This window comes from Schizophyllum commune (genome assembly GCF_000143185.2).
Source record: "Schizophyllum commune H4-8 unplaced genomic scaffold SCHCOscaffold_9, whole genome shotgun sequence".
Taxonomy (NCBI): Eukaryota; Fungi; Basidiomycota; class Agaricomycetes; order Agaricales; family Schizophyllaceae; genus Schizophyllum; species Schizophyllum commune.
The window spans coordinates 825,746-841,376 of record NW_026089546.1 but is presented as its reverse complement, the minus strand read 5'-3'; the positions used below and the strand labels follow the sequence as shown (position 1 = coordinate 841,376).

The window sequence follows — 15,631 nt, the reverse complement described above, 5'->3', positions numbered from 1 at the left end:
CCAATCGGCAATGCCGCTACACCTAGCGTGTGAGGCTTCCCTGAAGCAAAGAATAGATAGTGGTGCATGGCTCTCGCGCATACAAGCCATGGGGCATATTTAGCCCGAGGGGCTGGAGAGGACGCCATCCGTGACAGGGTCTTCCGGTTCAGCGAACGGGTCGGTCGTGAGCTTGATAGGTACCCGATGTCGAGAGGGTCTCATCATCCCAGGACGCAGAGGTTGAAGCTCCAGGTGTATGTAATCCTAATCGCGTCGTGAGCTTCGAGAAGGACGAAATGCGCGGGATAACATACCTGTACCCAAAGACCGCCAACAGCGAAGCTCCCGACCGTGACTTCCTTGCGGCAGGACAACTCGCCCTCCCACTCGGCGTCACCGGCGCGAGTGCTGCACTCGCATGATCGAGCGGAAGGTGGCACGGGCCACAGATGTCCATCGCCGATGGGCTCTGAGCGCGTGAGACGATTGCCACGAACTTCCATCATGACCTCGCGTATGAGCGATAGGCGAATTGTATCGGCAGTGCATTGGCACGCGCCCTTGCCCTTCGGCGGCGGGGTAGTGGTCGAGTCATCGGCCGACGGTACGAACGCCCGCAAGGATTCCACGGATCCTGCTAATAGTAGATGTACGGGAATCTTGTCGCAGATCCCGAATACCCTGACGGCTGGGACGAAGAGCTGATGCAACGGTCAGATGATCGACCAAGAGACGAACGGTGTACCCACATAGCACTGCAGAGCCGAAAGGCCCGAGCTATCCATCGGGTTGACCTGCATGGCTATCTGCGTCCACTCCTCCGGTAGGTGCTTGATGGTCGAAAAGAAGCATTCGAGAGGGAAGAACGGCGCCGAAGGTCGCGTGCGCGGGCAATATTCGAAGGGCATCATCAACCTGCAGATAAGCGTGAGTCACTCCGTCCAGCATGTATCGTTGTAGATAGCCGCCGAAGCACTTGCGCGCCGTACGAACCTTTCTGTTCCCGCAATCAGGCCAAACGGACCATGGCGCTTCTTGTACACGTACACGCGAACGCGGTAGTAGCTGCGCACGAAGAGGGCGGGTACGCCGTGGTGGATGGACCGGAAGGAGGGTGGGAGCGTGTGCGTACGTCCGTCGGCGGAGACGTAGTTGCTGGGTAGAGGCGAGGTGAATGGAAGCTCGCCGGGGCAAACGCAGCCACAGGTGCTGCTCCAGATAGTGTAGCTATCGTCGAGTGTGCGGACGAACGAGGAGCCCCCACCCGCATATGCGAGCTCAAGCCGGCCCTCGACCTAACTGGCAGGTCAGTCGCGAAGAGAAGGGGTACTCTGAGGTTCGACGCACTTTGAGGACTACCTCTTCCACCTTGCACCGAAGACTAGAAGAAAGGCTGATATATCCGCGGATGACCGCGCGCCGCCCGAACGTGGGCGTACTGACGCCCTCTTCCTGGTCGTACACGACAATCGACAAGGAGCCATACTGGCGAACAAAGTGACCTGTAGGTAGACGATTGGTTGCTCGAAGCCGAGCACAGATGACACGTTCTTCGGGACGCGCCGCAGGCGTGTAGGCGGGCGCGGCAGCGGCAGGGCTGTACGGTGGAGGTGCGATGGTGGCCATGTCCTATGGCAGTCACAGGCAAGACGCGTCTGGGGAACAAGCGCTGGGAACGGAGGCAAGTCAGAGCTAGCAGCACGTCTTTATACGGGCCAATAGTGCGCCATCGTGTCATTTGATGATCATGAGTGCAAGAGGGTGGGCGCCTGTTTCTGCCTTGGTAAGCCATGCCTTCCATGACAATGACGGTGGGAGAGGAATGCCGCCGCCTCAGGAGTCAAGGTGACTGAGTCGAGGTTTTCGAATGGAATGGACGCGAAGAAAGCTTGAGGTTGGGGTGGTCGACTGTGCGGAGGAAGAAGGGTGGTCACAGCTGACCACCTTCCAGGTCACCCTGAACTCAACTCCATTCTTGCAAGACCTTCGTCGCCAGGTAGTCATGGACTGGATTGTCCTGGACCACGATAGTTGACGTACTGTTGTGAGGTGAAGCAGGGCTGCAGACGGCGAACGGAATTGCGTGCTCGAGAACGGCACTGGGCAGTAAGATCGACCGCCTCGTCAAAGGCACATGTCTACGCCGCTGTGCGCAACCTCCCAGCGCCTATCAATGATCTGCAAGTCGAAGGGATGGTCAAAGACGGCGAACAGGCAAGATCCGGTGAGTATGAAAGAACTCACCCTCGTGGCGACCTTCAAAGTGCGTGTGTGCGTGACCGGCGTGACGTTGCTACGACAGTGAACGTCCTCGCGCCGCAAGGGGGTTGTTTAGGGACTTGCTCTTGTACCACGTAAAGCAGACACCCACAGTCACGGCTCAACTCCAATTGGCCCAGTCGCCAGCGCGGCCACATTGCCACTGGCTCTAGCTCTGAGATTATAGGACATGCGCCAGAAAGGACCTTTAGGTAACAATAAATCCCTGCATAGATATAGTCCACAAATCAAGTGCTCGTACAGTCCTGTTAGACAAACAACACGATCGCTCGCTTCATCACCTCACTAGCACCATGAACGTTGCCACCAAAGCTGCGCCGGCGGCGAAGGCTGGGCCGACGGCAATTGCGCGCGATGCACCGTTATTCCCCGCTACAACAGGACGTTAGAGAGTGAAGAAGATGCTGCAACCACGAAATACTTACAGCCGCTGCTGCTGCCTGATCCGGAGGAGCTGGTGCTGCTGGAGCCAGTTCCTGCCGGTGTGCCTGTTGTGCCCGTCGTAAGCGTTGCGGACGGGGTAAGGCTGGATGTAGAAGGCGTACCAGATGCGCCTGCGTTGGATGACAATGCAGCGAAACCGACTGAGGGGCTAGGCTCGGTGCGGTAGACGGAGTACACATTCTTCAAGAAGACGTCGCCGACGACCCAGTTCGGATTACCGCCGCCGCTGACAATGCTGCTTCCCTGGGTAAGGTCGAAGATACCCCCAAGGCAGTCATTGCTGACGCGGGAGACGCGGCCGAGGTTCATGTCCGCAGAGTCGATAGGCCACGATTTGCCCCCGAAGGACATCTCGACGTTGAGATCAGTATCGCACGCTGGGGGTTTTGTGAGGTGGAGCTATACTTGTCAGTCGGAAATACGTACGGAAAGACCAGAAGCCTTGCATGCTTTCTATCGGGTTGCTGCCCTCAACGCCCTCCCAGAATGCCTGCACATCGTCGGTAGGGCCGCCGATGAGGGTCGTCCCAGTATCGATGGCGCTGAGGCGGGCGTCTCCGCTCGTAAGCGCAACATCGTTGCCGTTCAGAGTGAGGGATTCCATCGTCAACAGCCAGAAGGTTGGGTTGTTGGGGTTCGCCAAGTCGTGGAACTCGATGTCACCGGAATAGAGCGACTCATTAACACCACCCAAAGTGAAAACGCCGCCAAATGCCTCCTCTTCTGCGCTGGCGTCGTCAACAAGTCGGTTGATCCAGAAAGAAAATTCTGGGGCGTCGAGTTGGTTGTCATTGGCCAGTGCCAGCCAAAGGGGAGTAGACTGGGTGGATGAAATAGACTGGAAGGCGAGTCCTAGAATGCCGGAGAGGGAGCCGTCGAGAAGTTGGCTCGTCGTTTGCGATACGGAAACTGCCACATAGTCAGCATCTGCAATATATGCAAAATGAAAGGGACTCGTACGAAAAACCTGCTCCTCAATGGTCAGACCGCCAATAGATACCTTGTCCCGCGCCAAAGTCCCCCGGACGGCGCCCGAGCCGTATTGTATAGTGGTGGACTGACGACTTTCTTCATAAGTGGACGATTGGCTAGCGTCGAATTGCGGGGTGCTGGATGTACATGACGAGCAGTCCGTGTCGGCGACCCACAGGTCTGAGGAGCCTGTGTCCAGTACGACATTGAAAGTTTGAGGACTAACAGCTGGTTAGTAGGCACATCCGAGTGAAACCTGAAGAAGATGGGCGTAGACATATCGGCCATGAATCGCATGGCTGAACAGCCCCCCAACGGAATGAATGAATGAGGTGTCGCATGGCGGCAGGTAGCCTCGCAAGTCGCAGTTGCGTCAGCGACGGAGCCAAGCATAGCGCCTGTCGCACATGCCCCACGCCCACCCAGCACCCCGATGCGAACGAAAAGTACACTCACGGTGTCCCGATCTCTACAGCACCAAAGTACGTCTGGTCGCCGTTCTACGAACAAATGTCAACTTCGACAGCATCGCGCCACCGGTCATGACAACGCACCTGGTTCGTGATCCCGACCCCCGCGATGGAGCGCTTATCCTCCTTCGCGCTGGAGAAGTTGTACTTCCCGCGCAGGTGGTCTGCCTGCTTCTGGTAGTACGCCAAGTCGCGCTTCTGCGAGCGTGCACTGTGCGTCAAGGGAACGTGGAGCGATCCGGCGGCGACCTGAGTGGGGGCGAGAGCCGCTGTCGCGCAGAGAACCGAGAAAAGGGAGAGAGAATACATGGCGGGAAGGAAGGGCAAGCGCGCTCAACACAGCCGACGATGGTTATATAGTACGAGGAGAGTGCCGAGAGGAAGAGAGGAGCATGAGAGATGGCGCCGAGAGATCACCCCGGTCATGGGAGCGTCAGCACAGGCACGTCGCCGATGCCGGTTCCGGCCCGGGCACGTGCCCACATCAACCGTCCATTGTCCGTTTTCGGCGCTTGCGTGCTGATTCGTAGGTCGTACGTCGGCGCATCTGTCCAATGTATCTGCTGCTTTCCTTCCGATAGGAAGTCCCCGCAGCGCTGGGACGTCTTCAGGCTCGCGACACAATGGCTGCCAGTCCGCCCGGTATCGGTAAACCTCCGAGATGGACAAAACTGTGAAACGTGAACGAGTTGCGATCTTCCACGCGCGAACGCCAAGCCTCTCAAGCTGAACAAAGACAATACTTATTGAATAGGGAATTGCTTGAGTACTCTTCTCGCAGTCGTAGAAATCGTAACACCGTAATTCAGAATCGTTGGTAGCTTGATCTATGTACTTCTTTACCGGGGCACCTACAGCCACATCCATTTGTCCTCAGTCGCTCTGCTCGCCCGAGCTCGAACCAGAGCTCAGCTCCTCCCACCTCGCAATGCGCAGGCGCTGCGAGGGAGGAATGCGGCGCTCCTTCTCAATATCATTCACAATCTGCACACCACCCTCCAGAATCCCGACGCGCTTCATCGCAAGCAACTAGAACGCTCATTAGCCAGCGCATCCCATCCTAAGAGATCCACTACTCACGTTATGCGCCGCATGGCTATGATCATAAACACCGCCAAAGAACGCCGTGCTCGCGTCGCGCCCGATGAACTTGCGGATAAGGTGCTCGCCGCCCGGGTGCTCCTCGAGGAACTCGGAGACGTCGTGGATGAAGCCCGCGATGAGGATGAGCGGTCGGTGCTTGGACTGCTCTTGGAAGGTCTCCCAAGTGACGACGGGGAGGTCGTTCGAAGTGGTTGGCCATTGGAGGTTGTCCTGCGTGCGGCGGAGGCGCTTCAGCTGCATGGCGAGTTGACCCTTGCGGACTTCGTTATCGGGGAAGACTTTGAGATGTGAGGCGAAGCCGATGCGGCGATTGGCCCAGATGAACCACTTAGTGGGGTCGTACTGCCACCACTTGATAGCATTGCGATAGTCCATGGGGAACTGGTGGTGGAAGTTGTGGTAACTGTCCGAACGTTAGAGAGAGAAGTATTAGTGACAATATTGCGTACCCCTCGCCAACGGTGACAAGTGCGGTCAGGAAGTGATCGCGCGGCGTGTGCTTGTCGTCGAAAGGTTGTTCGCCGATCCAATGAGCAAGCGAGTTGACGCAGAAAGTCGACTGAAGAAATGTCAGACGATCGGCGCACGAGCCTGCGAAGAATCACGAACATGGTGAACGATGACCAGACGGATGACGCCAGCATAGAAGAAGCCGCCGCGGGCATCGCCCCAGATGCTACCAATCATAGCAGGCAAGATGAAGGCCATAAACAGCATGATGGGCAGATAGTGCTTGTGCTGCCAGCTACAGTGACATTGTTAGCAAGCCTCGGTGCACGAGCGTCAAGAAATACGTACCGGACGAGAGGGCTCTTCGATAGATCGCTGATGTCGGCGACACCGATCTTGCGGCGGGGCTTTAAGAGCATCCAACCGATGTGCGAGTAGAAGAAACCTTGGAAGCGATCAGCTCATGCCACCTCCGCGTAGAGCAAGTCAACTCACCACGCTGAGCATTGTACGGATCGAGGTCGGTGTCGGTGTAGCGGTGGTGTGAGCGATGTCCGCGGCTCCACCAGCGGATACTGCCTTGAGCGGCGCCGGCGCCGGCGAAGGCGAGGAAGATCTGGAGAGGCATGATCGCGTTGTACGACCGATGAGCCCAGAGACGATGGTAGCCCGCCGTGATACCTGGGTGAAGATGAGCGTCGGCGTCATAAACCAGAGAATGACCAAACTGACCAAGCCCCGTCAGAAGATACCAGGCGAACATGAGCAACCCGGTGCGCCATTGCAGCGCAGTCGTAGAAAGACCGTAGATGCCAACAATAGGCGGAACCGTTAGAAGCGTCACACTGATCCAGTTAATCTCGCCCCAGACGTTCGCGAGTGTAACAGGAGGCAGCGGCTTCGTCGTCTTCAGCGTATGCTGCACATAATTATCCGGAATGTTCAAGTCCGTCGGGACGTATTTTTCCACCGACATGACGGGCGGGGCTGCAGATGTTTCTCGTCAGTGAAATGCGCTCAAAATCGAGAACATGGGCGGAATAAAGCGCCTGAAGCTCACCTTGGGGGTCAAGGGCGGGTGGCAACCATCCTCCGGCGAGGAGGGCGCCTTTATAATGCGAACGAGGACTTTGGGGCGGAGAGAAAGGCATGGGATGTCGGATGTACTCCCCATCATCTTTGGAGTGGGACAGCCCAGATTGAATATGAGCTCAGGTTTTTGGGGAGACCGGAGGGAGGCCCGCCTCGGCATGGTCCAGAATAGACGGAGGAGACCGCGCGTGGCAAGCATGGCGTTCCGATGGCATGATTGCGCCAAGAAGGCTGTCGGATCCGTGGTCTCAAAGAGTCTGTACAGCTGTGGGTGCTTGAAGACACCGAGGTGCAAAGAGCTCTATGGTGGTGAGAGTTGACTTCAGAACAGAAGTTCCGCCTGGGCGGCCGGTACTTCCGGTCCGTTCATGAATTACTGTATCTCCATTTGGTTCGCATTGATCGAGCCTGCTATCGTTTTGCTTCCCCGTGTTATACCAGTCTTCATTGCACTGTTCTACACGCAGAAAAGTAAAGATCCTTCCATACTCATCTGAAGACAAAAGGCACTCTATCACAGAGTAGTCAACACCGGCACAGCACTCTCAAAACCTCCGATACCCCTTCCATCCGAGCGATCATAACCCGATCGCATTCACCATGGTCGAAGCCCATCATCACCGACCTACACTCAAGCAGGTGCGACTATGCCTCTAATCGTCTCTCCTACTGTACTCACACGCCCTCTCCTGTCCTCAGCAAAACAAGAAGTTCAAGTCCAAACATGCGACAAAGTCATCGCTGAAGGAAGCTGCCAAAGGTACGACCACTTCCTGTCACATCTCATCTCCTTCTCCCTCATCTGTGTCCCAGGTCGTATCCAGCGCCAGAGCCCCAAGGCAACACAAGCAAACAATGCGGCCCAGTTACGCGCGAATCGAAGAAACAATGCGAAGCAGGCGCAGGCCAAGAAGCGGGAGGCGATCGTAACTGCGACCCGCTTGTTCAGCGGCGCCGACGGCGCTCCCAGGATCGTCGCAGTCATCCCTCTCACCGACGATGTATCTGCGAAAGACGCCGTCACTGCTCTCGCTTCCTCCCTTGATGTACCTGCGGACGATTGTCCGGCGACTGGTCTTTGGCGTATGCGGTGAGCACCCTGTCTTTCCCTCTACTTCTTCATCTTGCTGATCCTGCCCTCAGAGCCGATCGCTTCAAGACCTCCCTCCAGTTCATCAACGTTTCCTATGGCGATCTCTACGGCGCCCTCGACGCCACCAAAGCCGCCGACTACACCCTCTTTGTGCTTTCCTCGACCCAAGAAGTGACATCATGGGGCGACACCCTCCTCCGTGTTCTGCAGGCCCAGGGTATCCCCGATGCCGTCCCCGTGCTCGCCGCAGACGCTTCCCTCGACGCCAAGTCCCGCTCCGCCGTTCTCAAATCCCTCCTCTCCTTCATCCGCTACTTCACCCCCTCTGCGAACCGCGTCTTCGACCTTCACGGCGCGTCCGATGCGCTCAGTGCGCTGCGTGCGCTTGCAGAGGGCGTCCCGGACCAGGTACGCTGGCGCGCCGGCCGGCCCTACCTGCTCGGCGAAGAGGTGCACTACGTCGAGGACGCTGGAGAGCTCGCAGTGACCGGCGTCGTTCGCGGCGCACCCCTCTCCGCCAACCGCCTGATCCACGTACCCGACTTCGGTGACTTCCAGGTCGCGCGGATTATGAGTGCAAATCGGTCGCGTGGAGGCATGGAGGTCGAGCCAACGCTGCTGGCTGAGCCGGCGGAGGATGACGCGGAGTCGTTGGTTTCGAGCAATGACCCGGATGACATGGCGAACGAACAGACGTGGCCGACCGAGGAGGAGATGAACGGCGCGGCGCGGATCGTGGAGGGCGAGCAGCAGCCGGAAGTGCCGAAGAAAAGGCGGCGGAAGCTGCCCAAGGGGACGAGCGAATATCAAGCCTCCTGGATCATTGACGACGACGATGTGGACGGTAAAGAGGGCGATGAAGGCAGCGAGGACGAGGGCGCTGAGGAGGATGGTGCCGCGGACGACTCGATGGAGGTTGAAGACCGCGCGATGTCCGAGGTCGAGGATGACATGGATCTGGACAGCCGGAAGAGCGTAGCTTTCGAGGACTTGGACGCAGAGGAGGAAGAGAAGCAGTACGTGATACTATACTTGGATACACAACGTTGCTCATCAGACTCGTAACAGACTTGCTTCGTGGCGATCCCGCGAGCGCGAAGAGCAGGACGACGCTGCATTCCCCGACGAAGTCGACACTCCGCAAGATGTTCCCGCTCGCACTCGCTTCCAGCGTTATCGTGGTCTGCGGTCCTTCCGCACAAGCCCCTGGGATCCGTACGAGAATCTGCCCCGAGACTACGCCCGTATCTTCCAGTTCGACGACTTCAAGCGCGTTGAGCGGAACGTCAAGAGGCGAACGGAGTCGGATGCCACTGGCGTGCAGGTGAGCGTCACTCATGAGAGAACTTCGCGCATCATCGCTGACCTTGCTTCAGCCTGGCACCCGCGTCACGGTGTACATCAAGGGCGTACCTCGCGAGGCTGCAAAGACGCCGCTGACCATCTTCGGTCTCTTGCAGTATGAACACAAGAAGACCGTCCTCAACTTCAGTGTGCAGCGTAACACCGAGTACGACGGCTCTGTGCGGTCCAAGGACCCGCTCATCCTCTGCGTCGGCCCCCGCCGTCTGCGCGTGAACCCCGTCTATAGCCAGCTCACCCGCGGCGGCGGTAAGGGCACGAACAACGTGCACAAGTTCGAGCGCTACCTCCGCCACGGAACCACCGCCGTAGCCACCATCTACGGGCCTGTCACCTTCGGCGCGCAGCCGTGCTTGTTGCTCCGCGAGACGGAGGACGTGCAGGCACCGCACCTTGTCGCCACGGGCACGTTCACAAACACCGACACGACAAGGGTGGTGGCGAAGAGGATCATCCTGAGCGGTCATCCGTTCAAGGTACACAAGAAGACAGCCACGGTGCGGTATATGTTCTTCAACCCAGGTACGGCGCTCGCAATATGCAACGGAGACATGTGTACTGACTTCCCTCCAGAGGATATCCGTTACTTCAAGCCAATTCAGCTGCACACGAAGTACGGGCGTGTGGGACACATCAAGGAGTCCTTGGGTACGCACGGCTACTTCAAGGCGTACTTCGATGGACCGGTCACGCAGATGGACACGGTCTGCATGTCGTTGTACAAGCGCGTGTTCCCTCGGTGGGCGACGCTGTACAAGCCGCAGGAGAGCAAGGCAACGATCGAGGATTCGGCCAGGATGGAAGAGTAGACGAGTTTGGTATATTCCTAATGTCATTGTACCTCACCGTTAGTATGTATGTAAGGGCCTGTTCGGGAAAAAGAAATACGTTGAAGTTACGCTTAGTTACCTGACTTACCTGCCTTGTAAGGCAGGTCAACGAAGTTCGACGAACTTTCGACCGGTCGAGGCCTGACTTACTTGCCTTTGAAGGCAGGTACGTCGCGTAAGTTCGCTGACTATGTCGTGTTTCTTTTTCCCGAACAGGCCCTAAATGAGCCTCGTTGGGGGCCAGCAGGGCGAGGACGCCTTCGACGTTGCGCTTGCCTGACGCGTCGGCACCGAGTGACAAGCTTGGGAAGGAAGACGCGAATATGGTGACCTTCTCTGCGCTTATTCTATGCAACAGTATGGGTCGGTAGTCGTGAAGGCGACGACAAAGTAGGATTCGCTATTGATTCAAAGAATCCTCGAGGCGTACTAAACGGCGCGTTTATCGGCGTTTTGTCGCGATCGCCTGAGGCGGCGGCAAGGCATCTCCAAGGGCACGCCATTCGGTGCGCTCGATTCTGGGTGCAAAGCAGAGTTTGCCGAAGGTGAAGAAGGGGACAGTCATGATGGAAGCAGGAGCCAAGAGATTGTTTGTTTCTATTTCGGCAGACGAAGATCTTGAACTCGGTTTTGACTTCGATGTCGTTGACGACGCAGGCCTCCCCCGCCACCCACTCATAGAACACCTACACTCTCTTCGTACACTCTTGCCACCATGAGCGGCGGCGGGAACCATTGTTCCTTCGTTCTCCTTGCCGAATTCCATCTCCTCGAAGGCGCGCAGCTCAAGTACCAGTTCCCACAACCACTGGGTATCGATGAGGGGTGCGCCCGCGCCTGCATAGCAGAGGGGGACCATGCTGATCATGGCGGCCAGTGTGCTGGCTATGTCTATGCTTCCAGACGGGGCGGAAACGCAACTCGATGATTGGACTGTGTTCTTCCTGAACCAAACGCCATTCAACACGATCCAACCTGTCCTTGCTCTGGATGACGCCGACACAAGCGTACGAAGCAGTGTGGTGGGAGATCAGCCGGACCTGCTATGCGTACTCAACTTAGTGCGCACAAAGCATGATAAGACTTGGGAGAGGTGCGCAGCCGGGCTCCTGTTACCATCGACCCGTCTAACTTCATCTTCAGAGGAGCGAAAGTGCTCGCCCTCGCCATATGCACGCGTCACCCCTTCATCCAAATCTTCAAAGTGCGTGCGCGATCCGTTCTTGTGTAGATCACGTCCATTTGACGCGTCGCGTATAGCCAGTGCTCCTGATGGCGCTGGATGATTACTTCCTCAATCCCTCGCAAGATTGCCTATCCCGCCTCTTCGATGCTGTCAATTCCATGGACCTTGCGGGAGCGCCTTCCCTGTCACGGGCGGAGAAGTTGCTGATGCGAACGTCGGAGAGGAAGGATCTCTTCGCCGAGAAATTCCAGCCACCCACGAACGCCAATAACGCGCCACCGGTGCCCGCCAAACAGCATCAACCTTCCGACTCGTTCGACTCCGGTTTCGAGGAGGAAATTCTCATGCGTACTCGCGAGCCAGATGCCACGCCGCGAACAACTCGAGATCGCGCGGATACGACCACCAGCATGCGCACGGCCTCGACCCAACATACTACGTCTCACCACGCGCAATCCCCTCCATCAGAGACGTCTTTCACCCTCGGCGGGAGCGCTGTATGGGTTGGGGATGAGAGCGGGCTTGATCTCGCAGGCGGCGAGGCAGGCAGTTCTCATGACGGCCAGAGCGTACTTTCTGGAAGCAGTCAGACCCTTGTCGGCTCCTCAATCACGTCGCCTGGTCGCAAACGTCGATCCACAGGAGCATCCGTCACGTCGGTCTTCCCGAACGGTAATGCTTTACGGTCGCACCCAGCGGTGGCTATGGCGGCCGCGACGAAAGATACACACTACTACCACACAACAGTCCAGTACAAGGACCATCAACTACCCATCAAAATGCCGTTGTTCACCTTTCCCGAGGAAGTAGGAGATGTAAGTCATCCGCGTCGTAGACGCAGTGCCCGCACGTCGTTGCTCATGCCGTCTGATATAGTACTCTCTCATCACCCTCGTCAAACTCTTCCACTCACCTACGCTCGTATCTGGACCACACCATCCGCACCTCCATACGAATGGACCCGCAACTCATCCCATCATCATACTATTCAACGCTCTCGTCACTGGCAAGAGAATAATTTTCCTAGGCCACAGGAAACCTGCGGGCGAGGTCTCTACCTTTGTGCTCGCTGCTTGCGCTCTGGGTAGCGGTTGCGGCGCGGTGTTGCGCGGTTTTATCGAGCGAGCATTCCCCTACGCCAACTTGAACAACAAAGATGAATGGGAGTCTGTGTGAGTACTTCACGGTCATTGAACCCCGCGATCCGCGCTTGCTAGGGCTTCTCGCCATCAGCTGGCACCCACCATGCCCTCGAAAATTACCGGGGCTCCTGTGCCACCGGAGCCGCTTTACGCTTGCTGATATTATTGACAGCCCCGCGTACATAGCCGGCGTTACCAACCCAATCTTCGAACAGCTGGGGACCTGGGACGTTCTCTTCAATATCGCGACAGGGAACGTGACAATCTCGAAGGATATTCTGACCACGTATCCTCCGACTCCGCCAGCCGCTGGCTTCGGCTCTGCTTCGATCTCGCGCGAACGTGCCGCTACGCTGCGGACAGAAAACTCGATTGGTAGTGAAGACGGCACCGGCAGGGATGCTTCGAAGACGGACAACGCTGACAATCTCTTCATCGAAGATGTAAGTCCTCCGCGTATCAGCCTGGCCGTGTGCGGGACTCACTTGTGCAGATCCGCGCGGCCATCGACTATCACTACGGCGAGAACGCAGTTCGTCTACGATTTACGGAGTATGTGACCCGGTTCGTCCGCCTGGCGAGTCGGTACGAAGAAGAAGTCACTGGGACCACGCAAATCGGGTACCCTAGCCAGCCTTTCATAGAGGGCGGCCAAGGCCGGTTACCGCAACTCGGCAGTGGCATTATGTTTAACGACGACGCGTCCTTGATGAAGGAGCTGGCGGCGAACTCGCACCGCCTAGAAGGCTTTCGCCATACGACGAGTCATCGATACCTCATGGCAGTACGTCTAACTTTCGTCGTTCTATAGAGTGTACAATGTGGCTTACCTGGGTACTAGGACTTCGCCAAACAGCAGATACACAACCGTATTAAAGGCTGTGATGTACTGCACCAGATCTTCCGCCTAAAGCACGCGAAGATATCGGACATGGAGGCGTCGGTGATCATGCGAACTCTGGTAGAGAATTGCCGCACGTACGAACAAGCCGTGGAGGTAAGTCCTTCCGCGTCTCGTGTAACATCACCGACTCAGTTCTGTACAGCTCCTGGCTATGGTAATCCCGACGGGAGGTCTCACACAGCTTGCCTTCGGGCTGTTCCATCCCCACGAAATCGTCCGAGAGACGACTGTGGAACTGTTCGACCAGCTCCGCTCGACGCCGGTATGTATAGCCTCACCACGCGGATGCCACGGAATACTGACCACGCGACTTATGATCAGGTGGGCGTATTGTTCTTGCAGACGCTGAACCATTTTCAACGCTTCGCATACGTACGCCTCGCCCACGCTCGTGAACAGCGTCTGCAGGCGGAGCAGCAACGCTACCCTCCTCCGCTCCAGTCGCGCGCCCATTCAAATTCCAGCGCGCAGAGTGAGCGATTGAATGGCGCCTACTAGGCTGTTCGTTTTGCTTTCTTCTCGTCTCTCTCTGCGTCCTGTTGTCCATGCTCCTCCCAGGCCTGCTTTTTTCTCTATCTTTATTTTGGAATTTAATCACACATTTCATGTACGGTCCATGTAGCACATCCAGCCTCTTACCGGCACTGGCAATACCCTGCACGTCGTCCTGCTCCGCTGCAAGACAAATAGGCGTGCATGCTCCGCCTTCGGGCAAGTGCTGCTCCGTTTTGGTCCCGCCATTTCGTCTCTCGCGCGGCCAGGGATCCACAAGCCCGAGCCAGTGTTGGGGGGCACGGAAGGAAGACCCTGACGAATTCCGAACCGACCATTTCTGCGACGGCGCTGCCTACCCCCCACCTCAAACGTCGGCGGAGAACATACTTTCGCCTAGAGTTGCGAGAGAGCGGACTGCCCAAGGACAACCAGGCAGATGGCACTGTTCACGCATGTGCTCTCCACGATGATCGTCGTCAGCCAGATACGACAAGCGGGGGAGGTGGCAAGACTTGATTCGTCCGTGAGTAGTCTCTCCCTGCCCCAAAGTTCTCTCGCTCTCTCATCTTTGTTCTCTGTAGCGAATAGGCGTGCTGCATCGATTGGCGCATGCGTTCGTGCAGATGGACAATTTGAGGCAACGCTGATACCGGGCCGATTGGTGGCGCCCCAATGAAAATGCCCAACGTCGAGGCCACGGCCACGCTGGGCCTACGAAGGGCTGCCCGCGGGGAGATTGCCCCAGGACTGCTCATGGAGGACTTGGCTGCGATCTTCGTTGCTTAGGGCCCGCATGATCTGTTGTCATATCTCGCATCTCGTCTTCGGAGGCAGACTCGGAGTGCCCATGGCTTCAAGCTTGTGAGGGTTGCCTTTACCAAGGCGTGGGCGGGCGTGGGTGCGCGCTCGGCGTTAGCAAAAGAATATTGAGCTTCGGGAGATCGCCGGTAGTCGAACTGTGACGTTGTTCAGATCAGGACCAAGCTTCCTCCGCGTCCGCTGAGGACTCCGAGCCAGGGCTAGGCCGTGTAGATCAACGTTGAAGTTTGAACGGATGGTTCTCCGGTGGTCAAGGAAAAGGCTGATTCGACCAAGCGGCAGGCGGAGGAAAATCCCGGCAGGCTTGTTCAGCTGAAGTCTCTGCCGCACGTTGCCGCATACGATGGGCGCGCCGTTTGTATGGCTTCTGAGGCGCCGTATCAGGGGCGGCCGTAGATGAGACAGCGCGCGCGGTGGCTGTAGATCCTCGCTATCTTTGACCATCGGACCGGTCGAGTGAGGGGGAGAAGAGACTTTGTGGATGGACGAGGCCAGCGCCTCGAGTTCAGTTCAGCCTCGGGTCGGAGATGGTATGAGCTGGTTCACATGATGGTGCCTCTATCAAACCTGATTTTCCCATCGAACGGCTTTGTTGTAGCACGTGGTTATCATCGGGCTCTTCAGCCCGCCTTGGGAACGCGGAGTTGACGACGGGGACGAGGGGGGTCCGGGACGAGTACGCTGGGGCAGGTGCAGGTTGAGGATGGGTTATTTTCTGCGTCCACTTTTGTGAACTGTCTCCGCGTCGAGGCAAGACTGGACAGCGGATGGGGCAAAGGCACGGGCCGGGGAAGGATCGACTCTGGAGATTTGATGGACGGATCTATCTCCTGTAGTTCTCGAGGGGGGTGGCACATGGATTGAATTGGGTCTCGTGTGGCGGCTGTGCGGGATTTAAATGCATAATGATCGCTACGTGCTTGTGCTCATATAATACTGCAGATGCCTTTCAACCCTGTTGGACGCGTTTGACCTCTCCCCACCAGCCCCCTAGGGCCCCTGCTCC

General features: G+C 57.3%; 6 protein-coding genes across 6 annotated transcripts; 2 read left to right on the top strand and 4 right to left on the bottom strand.

The window, feature by feature from the left end:
• Window positions 1-99: 99 nt before the first annotated feature.
• Window positions 100-1,608, bottom strand: SCHCODRAFT_02509664 (uncharacterized protein; the record flags this gene model as incomplete). The annotated part of the gene is made up of 5 exons (XM_003029247.2): window positions 100-246; window positions 297-683; window positions 732-897; window positions 976-1,277; window positions 1,330-1,608. 5 exons carry the CDS (start codon window positions 1,606-1,608, stop codon window positions 100-102), a joined length of 1,281 nt encoding a protein of 426 aa, XP_003029293.1.
• An 814-nt stretch (window positions 1,609-2,422) lies between these two features.
• SCHCODRAFT_02634024 (acid protease) lies at window positions 2,423-4,567 on the bottom strand. The gene is made up of 7 exons (XM_003029246.2): window positions 4,233-4,567; window positions 4,135-4,178; window positions 3,667-3,899; window positions 3,133-3,615; window positions 2,808-3,083; window positions 2,688-2,750; window positions 2,423-2,634 (listed from the first exon to the last, which is right to left on the bottom strand). The coding sequence occupies exons 1-7, from the start codon at window positions 4,455-4,457 to the stop codon at window positions 2,540-2,542; spliced, it is 1,419 nt and encodes a 472-aa protein (XP_003029292.1). The 5' UTR covers window positions 4,458-4,567; the 3' UTR covers window positions 2,423-2,539.
• A 454-nt stretch (window positions 4,568-5,021) lies between these two features.
• SCHCODRAFT_02511002 (uncharacterized protein) lies at window positions 5,022-6,678 on the bottom strand (the record flags this gene model as incomplete). Its single annotated transcript, XM_003029245.2, has 7 exons — window positions 5,022-5,177; window positions 5,229-5,655; window positions 5,702-5,811; window positions 5,862-5,997; window positions 6,051-6,147; window positions 6,198-6,383; window positions 6,435-6,678. 7 exons carry the CDS (start codon window positions 6,676-6,678, stop codon window positions 5,022-5,024), a joined length of 1,356 nt encoding a protein of 451 aa, XP_003029291.1.
• Window positions 6,679-7,815: 1,137 nt separating this feature from the next.
• SCHCODRAFT_069462 (DUF663-domain-containing protein) lies at window positions 7,816-10,125 on the top strand. Its single transcript, XM_003029650.1, has 5 exons — window positions 7,816-7,884; window positions 7,938-8,903; window positions 8,956-9,211; window positions 9,264-9,771; window positions 9,823-10,125. The coding sequence occupies exons 1-5, from the start codon at window positions 7,880-7,882 to the stop codon at window positions 10,056-10,058; spliced, it is 1,971 nt and encodes a 656-aa protein (XP_003029696.1). The 5' UTR covers window positions 7,816-7,879; the 3' UTR covers window positions 10,059-10,125.
• Window positions 10,126-10,692: 567 nt separating this feature from the next.
• On the top strand, window positions 10,693-13,988 carry SCHCODRAFT_02634014 (spindle pole body interacting protein). Its single transcript, XM_050345797.1, has 10 exons — window positions 10,693-10,904; window positions 10,957-11,172; window positions 11,223-11,283; window positions 11,340-12,080; window positions 12,142-12,437; window positions 12,580-12,850; window positions 12,901-13,191; window positions 13,249-13,404; window positions 13,454-13,573; window positions 13,633-13,988. The coding sequence occupies exons 1-10, from the start codon at window positions 10,795-10,797 to the stop codon at window positions 13,807-13,809; spliced, it is 2,439 nt and encodes an 812-aa protein (XP_050198782.1). The 5' UTR covers window positions 10,693-10,794; the 3' UTR covers window positions 13,810-13,988.
• A 1,251-nt stretch (window positions 13,989-15,239) lies between these two features.
• SCHCODRAFT_02634010 (uncharacterized protein) lies at window positions 15,240-15,485 on the bottom strand (the record flags this gene model as incomplete). Its single annotated transcript, XM_050345796.1, has 1 exon — window positions 15,240-15,485. One exon carries the CDS (start codon window positions 15,480-15,482, stop codon window positions 15,246-15,248), a length of 237 nt encoding a protein of 78 aa, XP_050198781.1. The 3' UTR covers window positions 15,240-15,245.
• Between the last annotated feature and the right edge of the window lie 146 nt (window positions 15,486-15,631).

Excerpts from the sequence above, each read along its gene's own strand:
- SCHCODRAFT_02634014 (XM_050345797.1), top strand. The coding sequence starts at position 10,795 with ATGAGCGGCGGCGGGAACCATTGTTCCTTCGTTCTCCTTGCCGAATTC. Across the intron at positions 12,081-12,141 it reads TTCCCGAGGAAGTAGGAGAT|TACTCTCTCATCACCCTCGT; the intron begins GTAAGTCATCCG and ends CGTCTGATATAG. Across the intron at positions 13,192-13,248 it reads GTCATCGATACCTCATGGCA|GACTTCGCCAAACAGCAGAT; the intron begins GTACGTCTAACT and ends CCTGGGTACTAG.
- SCHCODRAFT_02634024 (XM_003029246.2), bottom strand. The coding sequence starts at position 4,457 with ATGTATTCTCTCTCCCTTTTCTCGGTTCTCTGCGCGACAGCGGCTCTC. Across the intron at positions 3,900-4,134 it reads GCTGTAGAGATCGGGACACC|TCCTCAAACTTTCAATGTCG; the intron begins GTGAGTGTACTT and ends ACCAGCTGTTAG. Across the intron at positions 3,616-3,666 it reads CATTGAGGAGCAGGTTTTTC|TTTCCGTATCGCAAACGACG; the intron begins GTACGAGTCCCT and ends ACTATGTGGCAG.
- SCHCODRAFT_069462 (XM_003029650.1), top strand. Across the intron at positions 9,212-9,263 it reads CGGATGCCACTGGCGTGCAG|CCTGGCACCCGCGTCACGGT; the intron begins GTGAGCGTCACT and ends ACCTTGCTTCAG. Across the intron at positions 9,772-9,822 it reads GTATATGTTCTTCAACCCAG|AGGATATCCGTTACTTCAAG; the intron begins GTACGGCGCTCG and ends ACTTCCCTCCAG.